This window comes from Homarus americanus, unplaced genomic scaffold (assembly GCF_018991925.1).
Source record: "Homarus americanus isolate GMGI-L3 unplaced genomic scaffold, GMGI_Hamer_2.0 scaffold45698, whole genome shotgun sequence".
NCBI classification, from domain to species: Eukaryota; Metazoa; Arthropoda; class Malacostraca; order Decapoda; family Nephropidae; genus Homarus; species Homarus americanus.
Window position 1 is genome coordinate 11,801,085 of NW_024735554.1, and position 26,631 is coordinate 11,827,715.

Here is a 26,631-nt window from a genome sequence, read left to right on the forward strand (position 1 = left end):
GTTACCGGCGTTGAAAGGAACCGATCTTGAGGAACAATGTTTACAGCAACACACGTCAGGAAGCAAGCTGGGCTCTGATTGGCTGAGTCTCGTGTCGACTGTACAAATAAGATTCTGATTGGTTAGTAACTATAGACGGTAGAAGAGTTGAACATAAAGGATCTGATTAATTATAAGCTTATTCTAATTCTATTTTATTAAAGTCCGTTGATGTAATTTGACCCAGAACCGACATATATGAGTAATCCTATCATAACAGCATAATTATATTTAAGCATTGTTATCCAAAAAGATTATATATATCCTTTTCTATTAAATATTAAAAATTCGAAATTGTTTTTTTTTTGAGAATAAACAGTCTTGGAACATGTATGAAACAAAACTTTGTGTCGTTTATTGGCATCCATATTGGCGTTTCATTGTTGTTGACAGAGGTAGTTGTTGGGTCGGTGGCTGGGAATAATGTCTACACTGTCAGAGAGGGAGAAGAATAAACTCATCCAAGAGAAGTGTCAGAGTATCCTGTCAGACTTACTCAAGGACGAAGACAACAAGTACTGCGTTGATTGTGATGCTAAGAGTAAGTTGAAGTGTGACGTGACTCATGGTGGATCAGCTGAGTGACAGTGCACACGTACCTCCTTATCACGTCCCACATATTTACTTCATTTTTCTTTGTTGGTTGAGTAGCTATGGAAGACTAACCCGCCAGCGAAATTGATTGAGGACAAGGTAATTATATAGGACTAACCCGCGAGCGAAATTGATTGAAAACAATTATAAAAATGTCGGATTTTCAATGTTATTTTATAGTGGAGACTTGTAGTTTGTGGAATTATGTTAAAAATTGAAAATTTTAAAATAAACGCTACTTAACATATGGGTTAATATATAGGACTAACCCTCCAGGGCTGCATAGCGCCGATGCGGCTATATCATCTCATGTCCAGAAAATGCCTCACATTTCACCATATTGTAGTAAGTTCTTTTTGTTTAATATACCGGGTAAGTTAGGTAAGGTTAGGTAGGTTTGGTTGGTTAGGTCTGTTCTTCATAACCATTAATGTTAAGTAGCTTTTATTTAAAAAATATCCATTTTCTAACATATTTCCACAAACTACAACAGTCTCCACTATCATGTAACAATGAAAATCCGGCATTTTTAGAATTTTTTTCAATAAATTTCGCTCGCAGGTTAGTCCTATATAATTATCAACATTTGTTGCTATGAAGAACAGATGATACGGCAGCATCGGCGCTATGCACCCCGGGCGGCGGAGTGATTTACTGTGTTGGTAGGTTCCACAATAAATGATTATCATATCAGAACTCACTGATCAAAATAATGTAAGAAAATAAAATAAACAGTCTATGTAAAGGAACAATGCCGTGATCTTTAACCCTTAGGCCCTGGGTGACGTTCCAGAATGTCCGCCTATTTCCGCCACTGTTTAAATGCCCAGTGCGGGTTATCGGCTTCCAGTGGGACTACTTGTCTGTCACTCCACACCTCGGCCACAGGGAAGCTTCCTGAACATAGTTGCCTTCTGTTGTTTGTTTCATTTTCATTGTTAGTCCATTTTATCATGTTGTATCAAAGTAATATTGCTAAAAGTAGTGTGTATTGTAGTGTAGTATTTCTGTAAAAAATGCTATGATTGCTATAAATGTATTTATTTGTGTAATTCTTATTTTATGCATTACTTGCTCTACCAAACACAAAAACAGACAGGCAGACTGGTGAGTGTTGCAAGCACATTTTATGAAAATTAATGCAAATAAAATATTTTAAATTAATTATTTATAGCAAATAATTATTAAGATCAGTAAATATATGCATTATTGGCCACCTCAAACACAAAGGTGAGCTAAAAGTATCTTCTAAGTGCGTAAGGACCACGAGCGTCAGCCGGCAAACCAACACTGGCTCCTTATCTCCCCCCACCTCCTCCCTCCCTCCACGCGGCCAGGAAAGTTTCTAGAGAGTCAATATACAGTGTAGTTTTTCTTACATATTTTTTATTGTTTTATCATTTAAAAAGGTTAAAAATTATTTTTGAAAAAGTTGATTTTTCCCCATTTACCCCCGGGTGGGGAAAACTACCAGCGGCACACTAACCTGGGGCTTAAGGGTTAAACAATTGAAGGGTCTCGTTGTCTTTACCCCTAAATTCACAAATAACTTTCCATGGAAGATCGGCGACAACCTTCACATGACATGCTGAAAAACAACTGCCCCGGGTGCGGGAAGAGCCCCTCAGCGGAGCGCGGCCTCATTACTGCCCGCAAGATAAACTACTGTAGTGCGTGTCTAGGCGCCTTATTATCTATGAAACGAACAATTTCCACAATAAATTATCATATCAGAACTCACTGATGAAAATATTTTAAGAAAATAAACAGTAATAAAAATAACTCGCTCACCGGTTACTTCTTTATATTAACCCCATATAACCAAACTAAACCTTACCTAACGCCCTACCAGGGATTCCGCCCCCGGACCTCGGTGACCCTAGCCTGGGGCTTTGCCCCCGGATCGCCAAACACTATGTAATAACCCTAGAGTCAGGTGGTCAGCCTCCACGAGAATATAAATAGCCGTTACAGTACGGTATTTCTTACCTTACTCAGAGTCTGAGTCAGGGACCAGACTCTGTTCTCTAAAGACTGGACCAGACTGGCTTCCTCTGTTCTCTAAAGTTTCCTTATTTTTAGAATGAAATAATACGATAAACTTCCAATAATCGAAATCGCACCCAGCACGTTATGGCTCCATGTTGCAACTGATTAAATTTGTCCCGCATCCTACCACCCACGCCGAATATTGAATGCTAATTAGTTGAATCAAAAGTTGAGATTTTGTATTGAATTTGATTGGCTGCCGCCTCCGCCCTAGATTTGATTGGCTGCGGCCACCCCTGATATGATTTGCGGCCACCTCCTGGCACATGCGCGGGAGGTAAGCGAACGTACGAACACACTAAATTTGAGCAACAGCGTAGGGGCAACAGGTGCTCTGATTTTATTCTTTTTAAGATTAAATAACTTCCTTATCAATTTGCAACGGAAGTGTAATATAAGAAAATGATCATAGAAAAAATAGTTCTATCGATTGAGTGTAGTGAATTTCTGGAATTCTGTGGTCCGGCACCGGTCAGGTCCCGAGGTTGCCCGACTAGAGAGGTACAACCTGTAAAAGACTTTGGTATAAAAAAATTTTGTGTTTTCTTAAAAGAATTGAGTTCCCATCATTATATTGTGTAGAAATAATAATTTTTTTTTAATAAATCTGGAACGAACGGTTCTATTAACAAAATCTCAGTTAACGAATTAGCTCCCATAGGGATTTACAGTTCGATTAACGAACAAAACTTCAATTAACAAAATCCTTACGACAAACACGTTTTGTTGTGCCCATCAGCTGATCGGCTTGTCTGCCAATACAGTAATTGGTTCTATGTTTACATTCGTTTCCAGTGAAGTAAATATCAAGAAAGTTGGTCTCGAATATTTTGGCATTTTTACATTAAAATTATTGGTCATTCTGAAATTTAGTTAACTTATTGATAATATAGACAGTACAGGGAACAGTTTTTGTGCACCCATCAGCTGATTGAATCACCCAACAACCCTCCTCAGTTTAACTTTATTTACAGTGGAGTGAATATCGAATTTGGTCTCTTGAATATTTTTGCATTTTTACGTTAAAATTATTTGTCATTCTGAAATTAAGTTTGCATATTGATAATATACAGTGCAGAAATTATTGTGAAACATGAAGAAGGCATTAGAACCAATGCACTCTGTAAAGAATATGGCATGTCATCATCGACTGCCTCTACAATCAGCTGTTTGATATGTAAACAAAACTGCCGGTAATGCGACATACACACCTCAAAGTAAGTTAAAATACAGTATTCTTTTGTTTTTTATTTATTATTATACAGTATACTGTACAGTACAGTACTGTATTTAGTTTATATTTAATGTTTTGTTAATTCTATTACCAGTATACTGTACTTTGTATGTACTTTTTCTGTGAGTTGGAACCAATTACCCAATATCCCATTGAAATAATAGATTCGGTTAACGAACGACTGTGGAACGAATTATGTTCATTAACCGAGGGACCACTGTATTTTTCCATGTCAGGTGCTGGACCCCAGTTTGGTTTGCACGAGAATCCGGATTCATCAAGTCTGGGTTAGAGGGAGCTTATTGTAATACAGTGCAGTACAGTGGGGTATGCTATAACGAATCTAATTGGTTCTAGAACCTTGTTCGTTATAGCATTCGTTCGTTATAGGATTAAGCCGTTCCAGGCCCCCAAATACAACCACTTAACACTGAAAAATATAATATAAAATTGTAAAAAAGTGCATAAATATGCATCTAAACCCCTGAAATAAAGAATATCATTAATACAGGTTGTACCTCTCTAGTCCGGCATTCTGTGGTCCGGAACGATTTTAGTTTGTCCAATAGGTAGACAGGCAGCTTTTTTTTTTTTTTTTTTTTTTTTTTTTTTTTTTTTTTTTTTTTTTTTTTTTTTTTACTTATCTGAATTATTATTATTATTACAGGAGTATTAAATTTTTGCCCCTCAGGCCCCAATGTGGGTCAGTGACCTATGCCCGGGTGGGCTAATCCCCTTAAAAAACAAAGCCGCGGGAAATTAAGGTTTGTTTACATCCGGCAGTTCGGCTGCTCTCTCTCTCTCTCTGCTTGTCTATACAGAGTACAACATTTAACCCTTCAATATATATGAGCAGTAAATAAGTGTTGCTTTCATATTCTTATGTAGAGTAATGACGATATGTTTTCACATGTGCGCACTTACATACGCGCAGTCTCACTTTTTTTTTACCATTAATGGTTAGCTACTTATATTGTTCCATTTATTAACATTAAATAACATTACAGGTACTTCAAGCAACCATATTCATTTTTTTACATTAATTTTACTACAGCTAAACTCAGGGTCTTATTTTCTTCAGTTTTATATGTAGAACCAATCAGTCACTGGTTTCGTAAGCTTTAACATAAACAATGCCGGCAGCCGTCTCGTCTCCTCTAATATTCCACGTATTATTAATAAATTGTATTGTTAATTTTGCACACATGTACATTAATTCAATAAAAACAAATTCAGAAACATTAATTAAAATATATATGAACAGTAAATAAGTGTTGCTTTCATATTCTTATGTAAAGTAATGATGATATGTTTTCACGTGTGCGCATGCGCACTTACATATGCGATCTCTCTTTTTTCTTTACCATTATCGTTAGCTACTTCTATTGTTCCATTTATTAACATTAAATAACATTACTTAAAACAACCATATTAATTTTACTACAGCTACAACCAAGGTCTTATTTTCTTCAGTTTTATATGTAGAACCAGTCAGTCACTGGTTTTGTAATCAACGAATACAATGCTGTGTCATTTCCTCGTGTGTTTTAATATTCTACGTATTATTAATGAATTGTATTGCTCATTTTGCACACATGAACATTAATTCAATAAAAAAGACATTCAGTAATAAACAATAATGAATCTTTTGTACATAAGAGAAATGACGCTGTTTACACGATTATGCACGTCGTCTGCACGTTGGCGGGCCGTTCAAACCCGTCGAAATTCAAGTTTCCGCCGTCAAAATTGTTATTTATTTATTTTTTTGTGTGTTGCAATAAAATACGTTAAGAATTAAAAACTCGCGAAATTTGAGAAGCTACTATACGACATTTAACCCTTCAATATGTCTTCAAAGAGACCATGATGCAGAGAAAGTGGTGCTTGTGCTTCCAGGCATAAGCACAAGTCACTATCTATCCAGGAAAAGGGTGAATTTCCATGGTCCGGCACCGGTCAGGTCCCCAGGTTGCCGGACTAGAGAGGTACAACCTGTATTTGTAATAAGAAACAATAAATTAGTAAAAAAAAAAAACCTTTTTTTTTAAATAATGTTCATTGTAGGAGTTTCGTTCGTTATAGCATTCTCAATTGTATAGGTAAAACCGTTCGTTATAGGAATATTCGTAGTAGGATCCGTTCGTTATAGCATACCCCACTGTACTTTCATATTCTTTCACACCTGAACTAGATACAGTACAGTACTTTAGATATGGTTTTTTTAGGAATTTTTTTTATTTAAAGAATATCGTAACCTGTATCCATTCCAGGAATTTTATGAAATTTGTGAATGCTGACTAGAGGGTCTTGAAATGCAAATCGAAGTACTGTACAGTAATGAACTAAACCAACTAAGTATTGCTCAACAAATCAACAAATATTCAAGATTTGACAATTCTGTGAAGTTGAAAAATAGAAACTACCTGTATTTATGAAATATGAAGTGGATTTCATTTAATTTTCTCACTGCAGGTGAACCACTTTTATGACCAACTAACAGATTTTTTTAAATACTGTGACTCGCTCTGTTTGGAACTCGCAAAATGTCCAGAAATCGTGGAGAAGAAATTTTTTCCCAAGCACTTTTCGCATTTAAGATACAGCTCCTCCCCGACTTACGACCTACTCGACTTACGTCCACCCGCACTTACGACCTGCCTCGGTTGTACCAAATTTTGGTCAAATTACGTATTTTCGAGTCCCAAAGTCAGTACACAGACTAAATTTTCATCTGTAATTCACTTTAAAATGGCTGGCAAGCTTAAAAGTGAGTGTTTTGTGGTGCTGAGAAGAAAAAGAGACCCCCCATTTTAGATTTTCTATGTATTATTTAAGCATTTCCGATTTACGACCATTTCGACTTACGACCTGGATGTCGGCCCCTAACCCCGTCGTAAGTCGGGGAGCAGCTGTATTGTAAAATATTTATTCACATGGTGCCTTCCTATGTAAATAAAAAGCTGGGAAATCATGTGAAAAGCTCAAAAATAAAATAATAAAGAAAAGCCATTTTGGCGAGTACAGGTACAGTATAATGAAAAGTGAAAGTTTACTGTTGATTCCTCTTCATGCTGTATCCACATCATTGCATCAGTCAGTATAAAATTCACATGGCGAGAAAGAGTAAATCATGAGGAAGACAATGGTGTAATCAGAAAAAAAGATAATGTAAAAAGTAATGGAGTTACAGAATAAAAGATAAAACTCAGTGATGGTTAGGCACGCAGTCGCAGAAATGTTTATACCTGTACACATTTTTTCCTTGTTAGTTTTTTGTTGAAGTCTTTCAAAAAAAAAATTTTTTTTTTTTTAATAGATTATTACTGTACACATACAGGTAGTTCTGCTATAACGCGATAGTAGTGTTCTTGTAAAACATCGTGTTATAGAAATTCGTGTAATAGAAATAACAGGGCTTATGGAGAAAATAGGGTTAGGTGCAGATTACTCCAAATCGAAAAAAAATTTCGTAGTTAGCCTAACACAAAGGATAGCACAGTCTAAATAAATGTTACATTCATATCTAATAATGAAATCATACAGTAAATGTTACACTTTTCCTTGAAAAAATATGAATATAACTTGATGGGGGATAAGGGTGATGTTGAGGCTGAGGAGTCATGAAACATCAAGCTTTTCTTCAAGTGTTATAGCCTTTCTTTTACGATCACCACCGGAAATGCGATCACCAGAGTGCTTCCCAGAGATATTCTTCTTTTCCATAGTCACAAAATTGGAGAAACAGTAATCAGAATTCACTGAGGACACTTAAAAACTTCACACGTGTTTCAAACAAAGTGTGGAGTAAACAGAGCGCGCGGGTCTAAAACGCTATGTATTTTGTTTTTCTCTTATTTAAAATTTTACATTTTACATATACTGTACAGGTATACTGTATACATAAATATTACATAAATTATTTCTGCAATTCTTCACAAACAAAACACATAAATCAATTGAACATGTGATGTCGAACGTGAACTGTAAACACTGCATAACCCCGCACCAAGCCACAATGTACAGTACACTTTAAACGCTACTTATTTTGTTTTTCTCTCTTATTTAAAATTTTACAATTTACATATACTGTACAGGTATTTCTTCACAAACAAAACACATAAATCAATTGAACAAGTGATGTCGAACGTGAACTGTAAACATTGAGCCAAGCCACAACACTGTACAGTACACTTTAAATGCTACGTATTTAGTTTTTCTCTTTTCTTTAAATTTTTTAAATATATATATATATATATATATATATATATATATATATATATATATATATATATATATATATATATATATATATATATATATATATATATATATATATATATTTCTATGTAAATCCACAATGAAAACAAGGTTTTTAAGACAGCACTGGACAACAAATTTATGATGGTCAGTTCAAAACTGATAATATGTTACATAAATTTATTTGTCAGTGGCCTGCTGCTTAAAAAATGCTTTGAAAACCTTGATCTTGATGTATGATAGTTATTTTCAGGGTCCTTTTTCTGACCTGACCTGGTTCAGTCACGCCACCAATTCTTCTTAAGCTCCTACGTGTGTGTTGGTGTATGGATTAGTGATGTCATCATTATGACCTGACCTTATATTTTTAGGTCACCGTATATTGCTTCTCTGTCCATGTAACCCAGTTGGTTCTGAAGATGTTCCTGAATAAAGACGCAGTTAAGGTAATTCGCTGTTTCCCATTTTCCTGCAGATTTTATATATATATATATATATATATACATATATATATATATATATATATATATATATATATATATATATATATATATATATATATATATATATATATATATATATATTGTAATTTACATATTATTCATATTATGCTAGAGCGCCCACAAAACATGAGAAACGTTTGAGTCCCCCAGTAGAGATGTCCGTTCTCTATCCACTCCAGGATGTCCGTTTTCTTTTTGTGTACTCGCTCAGGGACTCAAGTATTTCTGTATATGACACAGGATGATAAGGGAATTTGAATTTATTTGTTTATTTATTTATATATAATATACTGTAATATATTAAATATACTGCAAGTATTTTCTTTAATTTATATACGTGTTTCGCGAAAAAGGGAGGCTACATTTATGGTGATCGTTAAGGACCAAACTCCGAATCCATGACGTGACTTCTGTTCATTATTTATATCCTAAATTTACCACTGTCGGCAGTTTCAAGAATTAATGCAGTCATTTACTGAATATTCTTTGCAAAAAAATAAATTTTAAATGAATTATTTATAAGAGATAAGTATTATGATCAGTAAATATACAGAGATGCATTACTGACCACCTCCGAACACAAGGATGGCTAAAAATAGCCACAGGCGGTCACAGTCAAGGTCACTTTCCCTTTCTTGTCACTGGCAAATGGGGGAGGGGGGGATGATAATAGCAGCTGTGTTTATTACGGTATGTTAGACTGGTTTATAATACATTTTTATTATTTTAATATACCGGTAATCTTCATTTTAATCCAGCTTACCAAACGTAAGTTTCAGTATAAAATAATTAGTGGTACTGTAGGACCTTGTGAGTGGTTTACTGTATACATAAATATTACATAAATTATTTCTGCAATTCTTCACAAACAAAACACATAAATCAATTGAATATGTGATGTCGAACGTGAACTGTAAACACTGTGTGTGATGTAGAGAGAGCGCGGGTGTAAAACGCTATGTAATTTGATTTTCTCTTTTATGTAAAATTTTACAATTTACTTATAATATATAGGTATACTGTATACATAAATATTACATACATTATTTCTGCAATTGTTCACAAACAAAACACATAACTCAATTGAACATGTGATGTCGAACGTGAACTGAAGCCACAACAACCGTTCGAGTGGAATCGCGTTAGAGCAAACGAGTTCGCGTTTTACAAATATCGTTCCTCAATTCATAAATCGCGTTCGAGCAAATTCGCGTTGTCAAAACACGCGTTATAGCAGAACTCACTGTACAGTAAAAGTCCAAAAATCCGGATGCCAGAAATCCGAACCACCCGAGAATCCGGACTTATAGGAAATTAAATTTTTTTTTTTTTTTTTTTTAGCGGGCTTTTGTGTGTATGTGCGCATGCGTGAGTGCCACAGCTGCACAGCGACAACAAGCGACCACGCGGTCGCCACTTTAAAAAGATCAATCAAACTGTGACAATGTATGTAATTTTGAGTCCTACTCTTTTCATTTACAGAGTACTGTACTGTACAAGCCCATAATAATGGCTCCTAAAGTAGATAAACTTCGTTGTGTGAAGAGAAAGAAGAACACGTTGAAATTGAGTGACAAACTTGAAATAATTAAGAAACTAGAACATGGTGTGAGCAATACTGTTCTAATGGAAACATACGACATTGGAAAGTACAATTTATGATATAAAAGAGGCAAAGAATAAAATTCTAGAATTCACAGCTTTTTCCTTAAAACTGCTCGTTTTGATATATGACGCATGTTATATTTGCTAATGAATGAACTATCAAAATGTACCTGTTCATCTCTTCTTTATTCCTCCTTAAATTTGAATTTTAAAAGTACTGCATGAGAATCCGGAAAATCCAAAAATACGGACCAACCCAATCCCCAAGCAGTCCGGATTTTTGGACTTCTACTGTACTAAGGAAGAGAAATAGACCAGTTAGAAGTTTATGTGACAAAAATTTAAATTTTGGCAATAATATTTCTACCACTCAAAGTAGGCCTCGGTTTATGCACAACAATGACGATGCCATTAGGAATACGTATCAAATAAGCACAATCTGTTTATTATAATTCACCATACCCATGCCTCTACTGACTATACTGTATTTTACTCTCACTTGCTACTTTTCCAAGCAAGGGCTATATACAGTATTACGACATGCTTTTGTGTGGTACTGTATATGCGACTGTATTGTGAGTACCGGGGTAGCCTTTTCACCAATGTATCATAAATAAAAAAATAGTTCACTATTTCATAAAGAAATATTTCAAGACACATTACTTTATCACTTCATAAGAATAAATATCGAGGTACCGCAAGTAGTAAATATTTGAAGTACCATAATTCAATCAGGAACTTTGAAAGAAAATGAACACTACACCATTGTGGCGTGTCTGATCGTGAGGAAAAAATTTCATTTACATTAAAGCAAAATGCCACATATGAGTGAATGAACTTGAGAGTGTTAAAAGAATCCCCTGAATACATGAATTAATGATTACTCAAGAGGAGTCAGCTCTGATAGACAGTTTACTAATGATGGGGTTAACATAATCCTCCCTTTTCAACAACACTCACAACCTATCTTTCTGGATATCAAGTGTGAACATTTTATTAAAATGCAGATGAATTGACATTGGTTATCAATTGTCATGACATATATGTCTTCCCTTTAGGTCCAAGATGGGCATCATGGAATCTTGGCATTTTCTTGTGCATACGGTGTGCGGGAATCCACCGCAACCTGGGTGTGCACATATCTCGGGTAAAGAGTGTCAATCTCGACACATGGACGCCACAACAAGTTGCAGTAAGTGGATTAACATCATATTTTAAAAATATTTTGGTATCTGTGGTTTTGTTTGACACATTGGGAATGTTATAAACAGCAGTTTTCTAGTAAATGAATTCATAAGCTCAGTAGGTATGATTACAAGGCAAACAAAAAAAAAGGTGTTCAAGCTAATCTTGCCTAGTACACGATATGTGAGAAGTATGAAAAGATATTATTTAATTGCAATAACCCACGTAAGCAAGGAAAATGGCAGTAAAACATTGATGATGAATATGAGGTGAATGTACTGTTTGCCTTAAATTACAAAGAGTTGCAAGTTGTATATTGGAGAGAAAAGAAAGATACTGTACATAGACAAAGAAGTGCAGAGAAGGAAGAGGTGATTGGAACTTCTACAGAGGAGGGATGGTATGATAAAGAAGAAATGTGTTTTGAATGGGATTGAAAAGAGGGTAAATTTCATTGGTGCACTTATGGAAAGAATATTAGAAAAAGGGAAGGTGAAGGGACATCATTTGACTTGAAGGGAGAGTAAGTAGGAAATGAGGAAGCCATTGATGATGAGGTAAATGACTTTAGATTATTAAGTTTTGTCTGATAATAAGACTGTGGTGTGCCACTTCACACATGAAATAAGTATTCCTTGTGGGGGTAGACATGTTTTTTTTTTTCATAGGATTAGCCCACCAGGGCACAGGTCAGTGACCCATATCAGGGCCTGGGGGCAAAAATATAATAATGATGATACAGGTAATAATAATTATTATTAAAAAAAAAATGTTAAATAAAAATATATATAGTAATAATAATACCCTGTAATAACAGTGATAATGATAATAGTACAGTGGACCCTCCATTAACGAGCAATTCAATCTACAAGTTACCTCCCGTAAGGACTTTCAGTTCTGTTAATGAGTACAAATTCTAATTCTATTAACAGCAGCCTTATGAAAAACACGTTTTGGTGCACGCATCAGCTGATCGACTCGTCCGTCAATAATTGGTTCTCTGTTTAACGTTGTTATCAGAGGAGTAAACATTGAGAAAGTTTTGCTCTTTAATATTTTAGCATTTTTACATTAAAATTATTGGTCATTCTGTTTAACACACTGTTGAATTAGTAAGCTCACCCAGTTGAAACTAGGGCATTAGCTATTAGGTGAGTTGGATGAACCTCAAACAGTCAAATCTCAGGACTTAGCTGTACAGTACTATGTAGTATATGGGACTGTCACAAAAATTTGAGCAAAAGAATGGTTGGTGGTTGTTAGTGATTCTATTCTTCCTTCAAAATATTGGGGAAAAGTTTGTAAGAAATAATATTTGATAGTCTTGAAAGTGTTGATTCATAGAGGTATGGATTTTATTTTGTGATATAATGTTCGGGATGTTAATATTGCTTTTCATGCACAGTGTATCCAGCAAATGGGAAACAGCCGAGCCCGGGCAGTGTATGAAGCCAATATTCCTGACAGTTTTCGAAGACCACAGATGGACTCTGCCTTAGAGCAGTTTGTGAGGGCCAAATATGAAGCCAAAAAGTACATTGCACGTGAATGGGTACCTCCAGCCATGCCCAACCCCACCTGGGATCTGGAGTTGGAAAAACAGTTAAGGAAGAAGAAGAGAGAAAAGGTATGTGTAATTTTTCTTCTGAATTTATAGTCTGGTATCAGCATTTCTTTTTTTATTTTTTTTCGTAAAGGAATTGAGTACTGTTACAACCTTCACACCCTCTTCTAGGATTCACGAGATGATGTATAGTCAGTCCATAGGCACATTATATCAGTAGAGACTCTGAAATAACAGCTTCTGTTAACAAAGAGATTAAATGTTAAACACAGACCCTATCCTTATTTCTGGCTAACAATCTCCTGACAGCTGACAGGTGTTTATTTTAATACCACTGCTCCCATTAAAACTGGTTTAATCAAAACACAGCTTTAAACAATACAACAAAATATAATGAATATGTGCTCTCCATACATGCACATACAAAAAGGCCACATATCAATTTACTCAAAATAATGTTATCTCCACCAAATACAATGCTCTCTCAGTACTACAATAATCTTTAGACTATAATGAACATATTACACTTTAATTAACACCATAATTATTCATGATTGCCCAGACAAGCTCCATACAAGCTTGACTCCTATCCTCTTCAACCTAGCTACAGAGAGAGCGTCACCAAAACAAAAATGTTCCAATACTTTCTTGTTTCATCAACATATAATTTCTAATTCTTTTTATACTTCACACCTGCTTCTTACAGTCTTTCATAACTTTACAAAAAATAAAAATACATTCTACAAAGTTTACACAATGAAACAAATACTATTATATATACTAATATAAAAATAATCAAGACATTTTTAAAAGTTTTTACCATAAGCTTGGAAAAACGGGACACAATAGAAACTATATACAATGGGTAATTGAAACAAATATTGAGGGAAAGGGGAAATGACCTTAACAGTACCCATCATTAAATTTTGTTATTCAGGATAAATATGGTACAGAATTCATCTCTTTAACGCAATTAGGACAGAAGCTGTGAATAAAAAAAAAGTGTATAAACTTTTTTGCTCGCGTTTGTCCGTGTGAGATGAGATGTTTAGTTTTGACTCCTAGAAAACTTTCTCCATTACCCGGACAAATTCTGGGGGGTGTGTAATTTTTTCCAGGGATGAGGAAGTCGTCTCATTACCTGGATATCTCATTTCTGGAAAAGATCTGCACCAATTATTCCAGCTAAAAGGGATATCACTGTAGTGATACAGCTGTAGGCAATGAGAGTATGGTACTGCTAATGATGGGAGGGTTTTGGGAGATGTGTGGCAGATGATTGTTGGGGATGGCCCCCCGGCTCCATGCTTCTCTGCCATACCGTGGCCGAAGGTTGTCCTTGGACTATGTTATAAACAAGTATTTTTCTTATGTGTCATTCTAGTCATCAATATTTTATTTATATTTTTTTTAATTATAATATAAACATTGTCATTATATTATGGTTTTGTACAAGGTTACAAGGGAAATCCATTTAGTTTTCATGAATGGTTTACAGTGCATACTTTTTGTTTCATCTTCCTTAGGTTGGAAGCGAATTCTGGAACATGTGAAGGGTTCTGTACCAGTACAGTCAACCATTATTAGTAAGAGAAGTCTTTATTTATTACTACAATACATGTATAGTCTTTAATAGTTCATATTTTACAATATGAAATTATGTCGGGTTTACATAAGTGAAATTGGACTTGGAAACAAATGGACTTAAGATTGAGGACCAGGAATGTAACTCCTTCATAAATAGATGACTGTCTTAGCAAGGCTCCACTTTATATAACTGATGTCATATACTGTAAGCCAAAGGTGAAGGTGTAAGAATTGTGGGATGAAGCATTTCCTGGAAATACCATGGGATGAAAGTGTGTTGTGTATTAAGGTTGTATGGATGTTATTAATGTTTGATAAATGATCAGTTGAGAAGGCTAGTGATTTTCCATATTTTCAATAAGTGGGTCTGAAAGACACTACCACACCTCCAAACTTTGTATAGTAGGAAAGTGGTTAAGGTAAAAAATTGCTGAAACCTGAATCTGTCTATACAAAGGATAATTTCATTAATTGGGGGTATTCCTACTTGAGGATGAGAGTATGATTAGTGCATGTCTTCTTCCACAGGCCAGTGGGACAGTGGAACTGCCTGCCCCCATAAGTGGTCGTGGTAACACTAGAGGCACCAGTGCTTCTCCCAAGCCCTTACCAAAAGCTCCTGGGAGCAAAAGTTCATCTCCCTCCCCTGGCACCGCAGCTAAGAATGCTGCATTGTCAGGAAAGACCACAACAACCACTACAACTTCTAGTGCTACACAAGACCTTTTGGGACTTGGTTAGTGTTGATGTCAAATTTTTGCTTTACTAAGCCATACAATGACTTGTGGAATACATAATCATTAATGTTTTTTGTTTTTTTCCATTTTCCTTTCTTACATGGGTTGACAGTGATTACCATATGACACAGCTGTCTGTGCTGCAGGGTCTCTTGCAGCCTATCTTTTCAGTTTCTTAACTCATGTTATTTTTTACAACCTCTCTCACTTCTCTTGATCAAGTTGGTCTCTTCCATTCTCTCCATGTGCCCAAACCATCTCAGCCTACCTCAAAGTAAAACTTCACCAATACTCTCAATACCCAGCTGCTCTCTTAGCTCTGAACAGGGTCCCTGTCTTTCAGTGTTGCATTGCACATCCACGTCACCATTCTGATTTCAACTCATTCAAGCCTATTTACAGTATGTCATCCTCTTTAACTGCTCATGTTTCATTGTCATAAATCATCATACTATGCAACTTGCACGAGACAAGGTTTTACATTGGACCACAGAGCTTAGGTTTAGATTTTCTCCCTTGAAGACCGTTTTCATGCATTTCTGCCACATTTTCGGGTGTTCATCCAGATCCTGATCTACAGCACTATGTTCGTTTTGTGTGATGTGTCACAGACCCATTTCCTGGGCATTATCTTTGACAACCAGCTGATGTGGCAGCCACTTATTCATTACCTCAAAGAGTCTTGTCAGCGTGCTCTCAAGTTATTGAGAGTCTTGGGGCACATGTCGTGGGGTGCTGACCGAGGAACTCTACTACACCTTTACCACATGCTAGTTAGACCTAAACTGGATTATGGGTGTGAGGTGTGCTCCTCAGCCACTGAAGCTAGACTCAATGCACTGAACTCTATTCATCATGCTGGGATTGCTGGGGTGTGCCTGGTGACCAATGCCTTCAGGTCTTCACCAATCCTGACTCTACTAGTTGATGCTGATGAGCCACCCCTTGATCTTTGATGTCAGTATCTTCAGGTCCAGTGTTGATTTCACCTCCACTGCCTTCCACAGTCTGTAACCAACACTTATGTAGGTCACGAGACTATTATCCCCACACTACACTCAGCATCCAGGCCTCCCACGACCTTTCAGCTTCAGGGTAAGGGAGGTTGTGAGTATTCTTTGTCTCTCCTGTTCAGATATGTCCCATGCAGTTCCCTAGTGCCACTATGTGGATTCTCCCTGAAGTTCAAATTTGTCAGTATTTTAACGAAAGGAAGGACTTATTCCCTCCCTGTGTGGTTCATTCTCTTTAAACATGCCTCCTCTCTCAGACGGACTATCCCTGTTTACACTGACGGCTCTTAAGTCAGTTGCAGGATGCAGGGGTGGGTTTTGGGGTGATCTTTCCAGAATTCTGTCAGCATGATAGTCTCTCCACTATGGCATATATTTTTACGGTAGAGCTGTCAGGCATTTTACCTGTTCTCAAGATTATTTTTACCCAACCTCATTGTGATTTTAAAATTTTTAGCAATTCTCTTAGTGCTCTCCAGGCCTTGGCCAGTGTCTCATTGACCCATCCCTTAGTTATAGATATTTTACAATGGCTGTTTCTCATCCAACGTTGTGGCTGGAAAGTCACTTTTTGCTGTGTTCTGGCCCATGTGGGGGAGAAGGGGAATGAATGTGTTGATGCTGTGGTGAAAGCAGCTGCTTTTTGCCCTGTAGCACATCATTCTCCTTTACCTGCCTCTGATATGAAGCCGGTAATAAGAGCTGTCATCCATTCGTGTTGGCAGTGCAGGTGGGATATTGTCGGAGCAAACAAGCTTCGTGACATCCACCCTGCATCTGGTTCTGGGAATATCAGAGATTGTCACGCCACCTGGAGACTGCTTTGGCCCGCCTCTGTATTGGTCACACACGGCTGACTCGTGGTTTTTTAATGGAGAAGGCGCCCCCGCCCCATTGTGATGTCTGATTCGTCCCATTGACTGTTCTACACCTCCAGATGGAGTGCCCCAGTCCCAGAGATTTTCGTCGTAAGCACTTCTTCCAGTGCCTGGGGGGGAGATGGGTCTTATCATTTCTCTGGTGCTGGGGGGGTGAGTAGCTTGGGAGGGGACGTCCTCTCCTTCGTGGAGGAAGCGGGCCTTTTACGCAAGCTTTGAGTTTTATCTAACGTTTATTTTTTTATTTTTTTTATTTATTTTTTATGTATACAGTATACAAAAGTTTTGTTATTTGTTAGTTACATGCTTTATCTTGTATTATTTGAATTTAGCCTTTCTTTTAATTCGGCGCCATATGATCTAAGCTGTTGAGTCGGATGTAAGTACAGTACCACAATCAATAAATCAGTCACTAATGGCTGCTATGTCAATGTTATACCTAGACAGCTCTTTTGTCACGAGGCTCAGTTCTTCTTTCAGGACGCTCATTTGTGCTAGTTCAGGCAAACCCTGTTATTCATAGCCTCGGTATTCGTAACCCCGTTTATCTGCAATCAATTTATTGTTACCCATTTCCACTATTCGCAGTGGTTGCCCTGTTTATTCGCAAATTCTTACGAGCCAAAATTTTTAACCCATGGACCTACAATCCGGGAGTTTTGGAACAAACACTACAACATCAGGAAAGCCATAAAAAAACATCACTGATTCATGGGAGGCAATAACACAACACAACAGAACATGAACGGTGTGTGGCGTAAGCTGTGGCCCGAGTGTGTGCACAACTCCGTTGGTTCCCTTCAGTGCCTGCAATAAGGAAGACTATTGTGACTTGCAAAGAAGGCTGGATTCGATGAAGTGGATGACGCTGACGTAGAAGACCTCCTCGACTCTCACAATGAAGACCTGGAGAGGCTTCAGCAGGAAGAAATGCCATTTGCAACGGGAGAAGATGTAAATGAAACTCCAAAACAACTCCTCACTGTACAGTACCTAAGGAAGCTGATTTCTTCATTTGAAATGACGAGGGATTTGGCATTAGAAATGGACCCTAATGTTGACCGAAGTTGCACTATCATCCGCAATGTCAAGAAAGACATACGAGCATACTACGAGGTGCTTGAGGAGAAGAGGAAGAATGCACAAGTGACTCTTGATGCATTTATCACGGCCAAACCTTCAACCCCCAGTGCACCAACCACCCCACGTACATCCAAACAGAACACGGCTTTTAAGCAGCTGTTCAAGACCAGTGTAAAACCACAGCCTTCAACCAGTGGAGAACAACAGCTTTCAGTGCAAATTGACAGCGATAATGAGAGTGAGGTGGCTGACGACCCTGGCAGTGATGATAAGAGTGAGGTGGCTGACGACCCTGGCAGTGAGGAGAGCGAGGTGGCTGACGACCCCAGCCTCCTCTCACTCCAGTAAACCTTCACCCTCTGCCCTAATGCCAACTTCAGCAAGCAAGCAACACAGCACATCAGAGGTAAATTCACAGTCTACGTTTAAAACTTATCTCACACACCTACACACATAAACATTCAAACACTCACACACTCAAACATGTAAAGTATACTGTACGTGTAAACATATACAGTCTCTCCTCGACTTACGACAACCTGGACATAAGACAGCCATGGCTGTATAAAATATTTTTCACATTACGTATTTTCGAGTCCCGACGTTAGTGATCGGGCTGTGTACTGACAAAAAAATTTTGTTTATAATTCCCTTTAAAATGACTGGCAAAGGTAAAAGTGAGAGTTCTCGTGGTGCTTAGAAGAAAAAGAGACACCCATTTTAGAATTTCTATGTATTATTTTCAACTTACGACCAATTCGACTTATGACCTGGTCGTCGGGACGGAACCCCGTCGTAAGTCGAGGAGAGACTGTATGCCTAATAAACTCAGTGTTTTTTATTGATGTTTATTTGATATTATGCCCTTGTTTCTTTATCTATTTTATGTTCTGTAAGTACAGTATTGAGTAAACCAAGTGTTAAAATCTGACGGCTGTGACCACCGCGATGCTCTTATCCCTCCTATTTACTTTGTTTTTTATGGGAGAAATTGCTCCGCTATTCGCAATTTCGATATTCGCAACGAGTTTCATGCCCGTAACCTTTGCGATAAGTGAGGCAGCCCTGTATTCAGAAGGGTACTGACGTTCCATGCAGCAACCATAAAAGGTTGTACAGTTTGTTTTTACTTTGATCTGTGATAATGTTTTTGGCTTCTTTAGGATAACCTTACTGGGTGCTGTGGCTCAGTCAGGTTGTTTTTTAGGCAGGCCATGTTTAGGGCACTTTTTCTAGCTGTCGTTAATCGAAGTTCTGTTCTTTAATGGAATTGAAAATCCTTATGGGAGTAAATTCGTAAACCGAAATTTCGTTAATTGGGCCATTCGTTAAATGAGGGACCACTGTCTTGTACTCAGGCATCTTTGTCCAGGTGATCCTCTACCTACGAACGAGTTACGTTCCTGAGGCTTGTTTGTAAGTCCAACTTTACTCTTGTAGATACCAGACATATTGTAAAAAATGAAAAGATTATGGATATTTATTACAGCTATACCCTTTAATACAGCCTTAAAACCTGGCTAACTCTTCTCCTCTTAGGTAATGTTTGTTCTTTCTGGAATTTTCTTCAAAATAATCCAGTCTCATCCACATTAAACACCTGTTCTGGCAGGTAAACCCCCCTCAGTGATGATGTTTGTATCACCATGTTCCCCTTCCCACAAGAAGTCTCTCTCTCTCTCTCTCTCTCTCTCTCTCTCTCTCTCTCTCTCTCTCTCTCTCTCTCTCTCTCTCTCTCTCTCTCTCTCTCTCTCTCTCTCTCTCTCTCTCTCTCTCTCTCTCTCTCTCTCTCTCTCTCTCTCTCTCTCTCTCTCTCTCTCTCTCTCTCTCTCTCTCTCTCTCTCTCTCTCTCTCTCTCTCTCTCTCTCTCTCTCTCTCTCTCTCTCTCTCTCTCTCTCTCTCTCTCTCTCTCTCTCTCTCTCTCTCTCTCTCTCTCTCTCTCTCTCTCTCTCTCTCTCTCTCTCTCTCTCTCTCTCTCTCTCTCTCTCTCTCTCTCTCTCTCTCTCTCTCTCTCTCTCTCTCTCTCTCTCTCTCTCTCTCTCTCTCTCTCTCTCTCTCTCTCTCTCTCTCTCTCTCTCTCTCTCTCTCTCTCTCTCTCTCTCTCTCTCTCTCTCTCTCTCTCTCTCTCTCTCTCTCTCTCTCTCTCTCTCTCTCTCTCTCTCTCTCTCTCTCTCTCTCTCTCTCTCTCTCTCTCTCTCTCTCTCTCTCTCTCTCTCTCTCTCTCTCTCTCTCTCTCTCTCTCTCTCTCTCTCTCTCTCTCTCTCTCTCTCTCTCTCTCTCTCTCTCTCTCTCTCTCTCTCTCTCTCTCTCTCTCTCTCTCTCTCTCTCTCTCTCTCTCTCTCTCTCTCTCTCTCTCTCTCTCTCTCTCTCTCTCTCTCTCTCTCTCTCTCTCTCTCTCTCTCTCTCTCTCTCTCTCTCTCTCTCTCTCTCTCTCTCTCTCTCTCTCTCTCTCTCTCTCTCTCTCTCTCTCTCTCTCTCTCTCTCTCTCTCTCTCTCTCTCTCTCTCTCTCTCTCTCTCTCTCTCTCTCTCTCTCTCTCTCTCTCTCTCTCTCTCTCTCTCTCTCTCTCTCTCTCTCTCTCTCTCTCTCTCTCTCTCTCTCTCTCTCTCTCTCTCTCTCTCTCTCTCTCTCTCTCTCTCTCTCTCTCTCTCTCTCTCTCTCTCTCTCTCTCTCTCTCTCTCTCTCTCTCTCTCTCTCTCTCTCTCTCTCTCTCTCTCTCTCTCTCTCTCTCTCTCTCTCTCTCTCTCTCTCTCTCTCTCTCTCTCTCTCTCTCTCTCTCTCTCTCTCTCTCTCTCTCTCTCTCTCTCTCTCTCTCTCTCTCTCTCTCTCTCTCTCTCTCTCTCTCTCTCTCTCTCTCTCTCTCTCTCTCTCTCTCTCTCTCTCTCTCTCTCTCTCTCTCTCTCTCTCTCTCTCTCTCTCTCTCTCTCTCTCTCTCTCTCTCTCTCTCTCTCTCTCTCTCTCTCTCTCTCTCTCTCTCTCTCCTCTCTCTCTGAGGCTTTTATGTTTGGAAAAAAAAAAGTGTAGTTTAATTTCTTATTTATTTGTTTATTTTAGATGCTTTATCAACAAATGGCACAAGTATTGACAATGCTGACCCATTTGGAGAATTTCTGGCAGCTCCAGCCAGTCAATCCAATGCAACCAGAGGAGCACCAGCCAGCATAACCTCATCTACTCCAACCACCGCAACGGACTCGACAAAAATGGAAGAAGAGAATTTCTTCAACCAAAAACTACCTGATGGAGGGTCTGATAAGTTGACCAAAGACTCTATCCTTGCCCTTTATGGCCAGACACCTGCACAGCCCCAACCAACAAACATTTTTGGTGTACCAAACAGTGTGTATATGGGTGGACCAGCTCCTGGACAGCCCTTGGGACAACCACCTCCAGGAATACAGAATGGTGGGTTGATGTCTCAGCCACAACAAAACATGATGTTTGTTGCTCAGGTATGTGTTTAAGATTTTTTGTTTCTCTTGTTACCACGTACTGTACAGTAAGACCTCCTAAGTCGGACTACGTGTGGCTCAAGCTGGTCCGAAAGTGCGACTTAGGTGGATACCCCCCCCCCCCCTTCTCCGGGTAATATCGATCCCCATTTTGCGGAAAAATTGCATCCAAAAACAAAATTAAAAATTAACAATACTTATTTACAATGTACTAACATTGTAGCAGATGAATTTTGTGATTATTGAAGCAGACGAATCTTGATGAATCTTGAATTGGAAGACAAATGGGGGCTGCTTAAACTTACTTAAGTATCACTTATACTATTTACAGTATATAGTTTGTTACATTTATCTGTACAGTAACACTTAAAACTAGCATTTATTTCTTGGTTTAATCATTGTCTGAATTGAGGATGCAAGGTGGCAGAGTGGGGGTTACCACCAATTCTGACTCTTGAGGTATAGGGTGAGTGATGGTACACCCTAGTCTGACTAATGGAGGTTTCCGACAATGGAAGTCTGACTTAAGGGTGTCTTACTGTACTGTATTTACTTAATAGGTGAGGCTGTTAAATAAATCTTAGGGTGAAATATCCTCCCAGTTCAACTATAGTATATAAACCCTCGGGATAAAGGACTAATTGGGGAAGACCATGGTCGCTGAAGCTGGTAATTAATTTCATGGTTATTTCAAACTAAAGGGGGGGAGGGTGTTTGAAATGCCAGACTACAGCATGCCCTTATAATTTGCCAATTTTTAATTCCCAACCTTCGATTATTTGAGGATGACACTCTGGATGTACCAAAGAATGTCTGCGGGTAGTTTTAAAGTTGGTGGCATTTTCGCGGCTGGGGCGGGGAAGCCAGCGAGTTTTATGGTGTCCCGCAAGGTGTCTCTCTTGTCCCTGGCAGCTGGGTCAGCGTGATCACACTACCTCAGTCCAGTAGACTGCCAAAGCAGCTACTTTACAGTCACCTTACGATTAGTAAATGTAACGCTGGCGGCCAACTGAAAAGGTACAGTGGTCCCTCGGTTAACGAACACAATTCGTTCCAGAAGGTCATTCGTTAACCAAAAATTTTTTTAACCGAAACCATTGTTTCAATGGGATTTTGGGTAATTGGTTCCAACTCACCAAAAATTACATACAAAGTAAAAATAAATACAGTAAAGTACACTTACTTTGAGGTGTGTATGTAGAAGGCTCCTGGTTGATGATGATGATGATGGGAATTAGAAGTGGGGGTGGAGGAGAAGGGAGAAGAGAAGGAAGTGGGGATGGAAGAGAAATCACCCCATGCTTCATGCCGTCATTTCACCCATAAAATTTGAAGTTCACTTGGTGTAATTCAAGATTATTTTCTTTAAATCAACACTGCACTGCACTATATATTGTCAATATGTAAAATAAATTTCAGAATGACCAATAATTGTACTGTAAAAACGTAAAAATACTCGTGTTCAAGAGAGCCACAAGCAAGATGTTACCTCCACTGACCAGAGATACAAACTGACGCCTTGTTGGGTGAATCAAGTGGCTGTTTGGCGCACTTAAAACTAGTTTCCTGAACTGCAATTATGTTAAGTAAGTGTTAAAATGACTAAAAAATTTAATATAAAACTTGGAAAATTATTGAATAGTACAACCTTCTTGATATTTACTCAAATGGGAACGAATTTAGTCCTAGAACCGATTACTGTATTGGCGGACTAATATTCCAGTTGGTGAGCAAGCAAAATCATGTTGACATGATTTCGTAAAAATTTCGTTAACCGAATTGAAGATTCTTATGGAAGGTAATTTGTTTACTGAAATTTCGTTAACTGAGGCGTTCGTTAACCGAGGGATCACTGTATCAGGACAATAGTCTTAAGAAAAACCTGAAAAAGTGCCAAGTAGACCCCCTCACTTGGAAGACGATTACGCCACACTTTAACGCTTTGAGGAGCATCACACAAGAAGGTGTCAATTCTTTTGATTTAGCCTGACTGCATAGCGAGACAGACAAGCTTCAATGCCGGAAAGACACTGCCGCCGTCCCTCCCGCTCTAGATATAGCCCCCCACATGTGCAACATCTGTAATCGACCCTGCCGGACCCGTATCGGCCTCTTTAATCACCTTAGAACTCACCAACCTAGGTGAAATCCTTAATAACTCATAGCTGGATGATCATCATACTTGATTCCAAGTGACAACAGTAGTAGTAGTATTAGTACACTCAGGACTGGTTCCTTGCCTCTTTAGCTCTTCAAATACTGGCAATAATACCCCATCTATTCTGTCAGAGGACTCACGCAAGGACCAAGCACAAAGAAAATGTGGCAGCAATGAAGAGAAGATTGACAATGTGGCAGAATTGGGCCCTTGATGATCTCCTATGTGAAACAAGAGCACTGCAGGAGAGACTAAAATGTATAGGAGATGACAAGCAAAACACCGATGACGTTCCAAGAAAGTTTGGAAACAAACTGCGTGTGGGAAAAGTGTCTTTGGCGGTCATATCTTTTACAGGGGAATTCTCCGGTGGTGTTCTGCCAATAAACAGAAACATTAAAACAACTGCAGGAAAAACATCCCCCTGCAAATGAAGAGGAAGGCATCAGGTTTCAGGGTGACTATATCCTACCAAATGCTGTCCTGTTTGAGAAAATAACAGGTGGAATGGTGTGGAAAAAGCACTGAAAACTCAGGGAGGGGCCGGCCCTTCAGGCCTGGATGCAAACTGTTGGAGAGTCATCCTCAGCACTTACAAGTTTGGCCCCGTAGCAAGTGATGTCTGCACTACCATTGCTGCCCTTACAAGAAAGCTAGCAACTGCATGTTGCCACCACCTCCATGCTCTGACGGCCTGCCGCCTCATTCCCCCGGATAAGAATCCAGGATGTAGGCCTATAGGAGTAGGGGAAGTGCTGAGGCGGATCATCGGAAAATGCATAATGGAGGTGGTAAAGGATGATGTCAGGGCAGCAGCAGGGAACCTGCAAGTTTGTGCTGGCCACCAGGCTGGAGGGGAAACTGCCATTCATGCCATGAGAACGATATTTGAGCAGCGTGATTGTGAGGCAGTTCTCCTGGTTGACACTTCCAACGCATTCAACATACTTAACTGCAAGGTCGCACTGCACAATATCAAGATCAAGTGTCCAAACTGCACGATATCAAGATCAAGTGTCCAAACTGCACAATATCAAGATCAAGTGTCCAAGCTTTGCAATGTATGTTGAAAACACCTATAGGAATCCATCAGACCTCTATATAATAAACATCAAGGTCTAAGAGGTGATACCATCATACAGTCAACACAGTATATAACCCACACATGCACATATATAACCCACACGCACATATATAACCCACACATGCACATATATAACCCACACGCACATATATAACCCACACGCACATATATAACCCACACGCACATATATAACCCACACGCACATATATAACCCACACGCACATATATAACCCACACGCACATATATAACCCACACGCACATATATACACACGCACATATATAACCCACGCACATATATAACCCACACGCATATATAACCCACACGCACATATATATACACACGCACATATATATACACACGCACATATATAACCCACACACGCACATATATAACCCACACACGCACATATATAACCCACACGCACATATATAACCCACACACACATATATAACCCACACGCACATATATATAACCCGCACATATATAATACACGCGTATATAACACACGCGTATATAACCCACACGCCGTATATAACCCACACGCACGTATGTAACCCACGCACTAGAATAACCCACACGCACGTATATAACCCACACGCACGTATATAACCCACCGCACGTATATAACCCACACGCACCGTATAACCTACACGCACGTATATAACCCACACGCACGTATATAACCCACACGCACGTATATAACCCACACGCACATATAACACGCACATATATAACCCACACACGCACATATAACCCACACACCATATATAACCCACACACACTATATATTACACACACATATAACCCCACACTACGTATATAACCCACACACACGATATACCCACACGCATATAACCCACACGACATAATACCCACACACATAACCCACACATATACATAACCCACACATATATATAACCCCCACACACACGTATATACACTATATATATATATATATATATATATATATATATATATATATATATATATATATATATATATATATATATATATATATATATATATATATATATATATATATATATATATATATATAGTGTATTCACACACACACACACACAGACACACACACACACACACACACACACACACACACATATACACACACATATACACAAACACACACACACACACACACACACACACACACACACACACACACACACACACACACATATATATACACACACACAATTCTGCTCCCCAACTATGCCGCCCTTCAGGATTTGTTGAACAGTCTCCCAAAACTGGGCCACCAACAACCATGTCACCATCAACCATACCAAGACCATGGTTATGCACATCCAACCTCTCCTCCGACATTGTCCCACCTCCTTCCATTACTCTAGGTCCGAACACTCCAGGTTGTAGATTTCCACAGCTCCTCGGCGTCACCAGACAACAAAACTAAATTGGAAACCACACGTCAGTGAAGTTGTCCGTCCTCCAGTTTCCGTCTCCACCTCCTCCGCCGACTCTCCCTCCAGGTTCACACTGGCTCCTCGAGTGTTTACACAACATTCATACTTCCCAAAGCTCACCTATGCCTCCCCCACCTGGTCTTCACTCCTAAATGCCACTGGC

The 26,631-nt window shown here is 38.7% G+C and overlaps 1 protein-coding gene across 1 annotated transcript in view; it reads left to right on the forward strand.

The window, feature by feature from the left end:
* Window positions 1-394: 394 nt before the first annotated feature.
* Window positions 395-26,631, forward strand: part of LOC121871523 (stromal membrane-associated protein 1-like) — a 44,733-nt gene continuing 18,496 nt past the window's right edge. Inside the window, exons 1-5 of the mRNA XM_042373943.1 lie at window positions 395-580; window positions 11,343-11,476; window positions 12,875-13,096; window positions 15,149-15,356; window positions 21,385-21,782. Coding sequence (XP_042229877.1) covers window positions 463-580; window positions 11,343-11,476; window positions 12,875-13,096; window positions 15,149-15,356; window positions 21,385-21,782 — 1,080 coding nt within the window. The 5' untranslated portion in view covers window positions 395-462. The remainder of the gene's footprint in view (window positions 581-11,342; window positions 11,477-12,874; window positions 13,097-15,148; window positions 15,357-21,384; window positions 21,783-26,631) is intronic.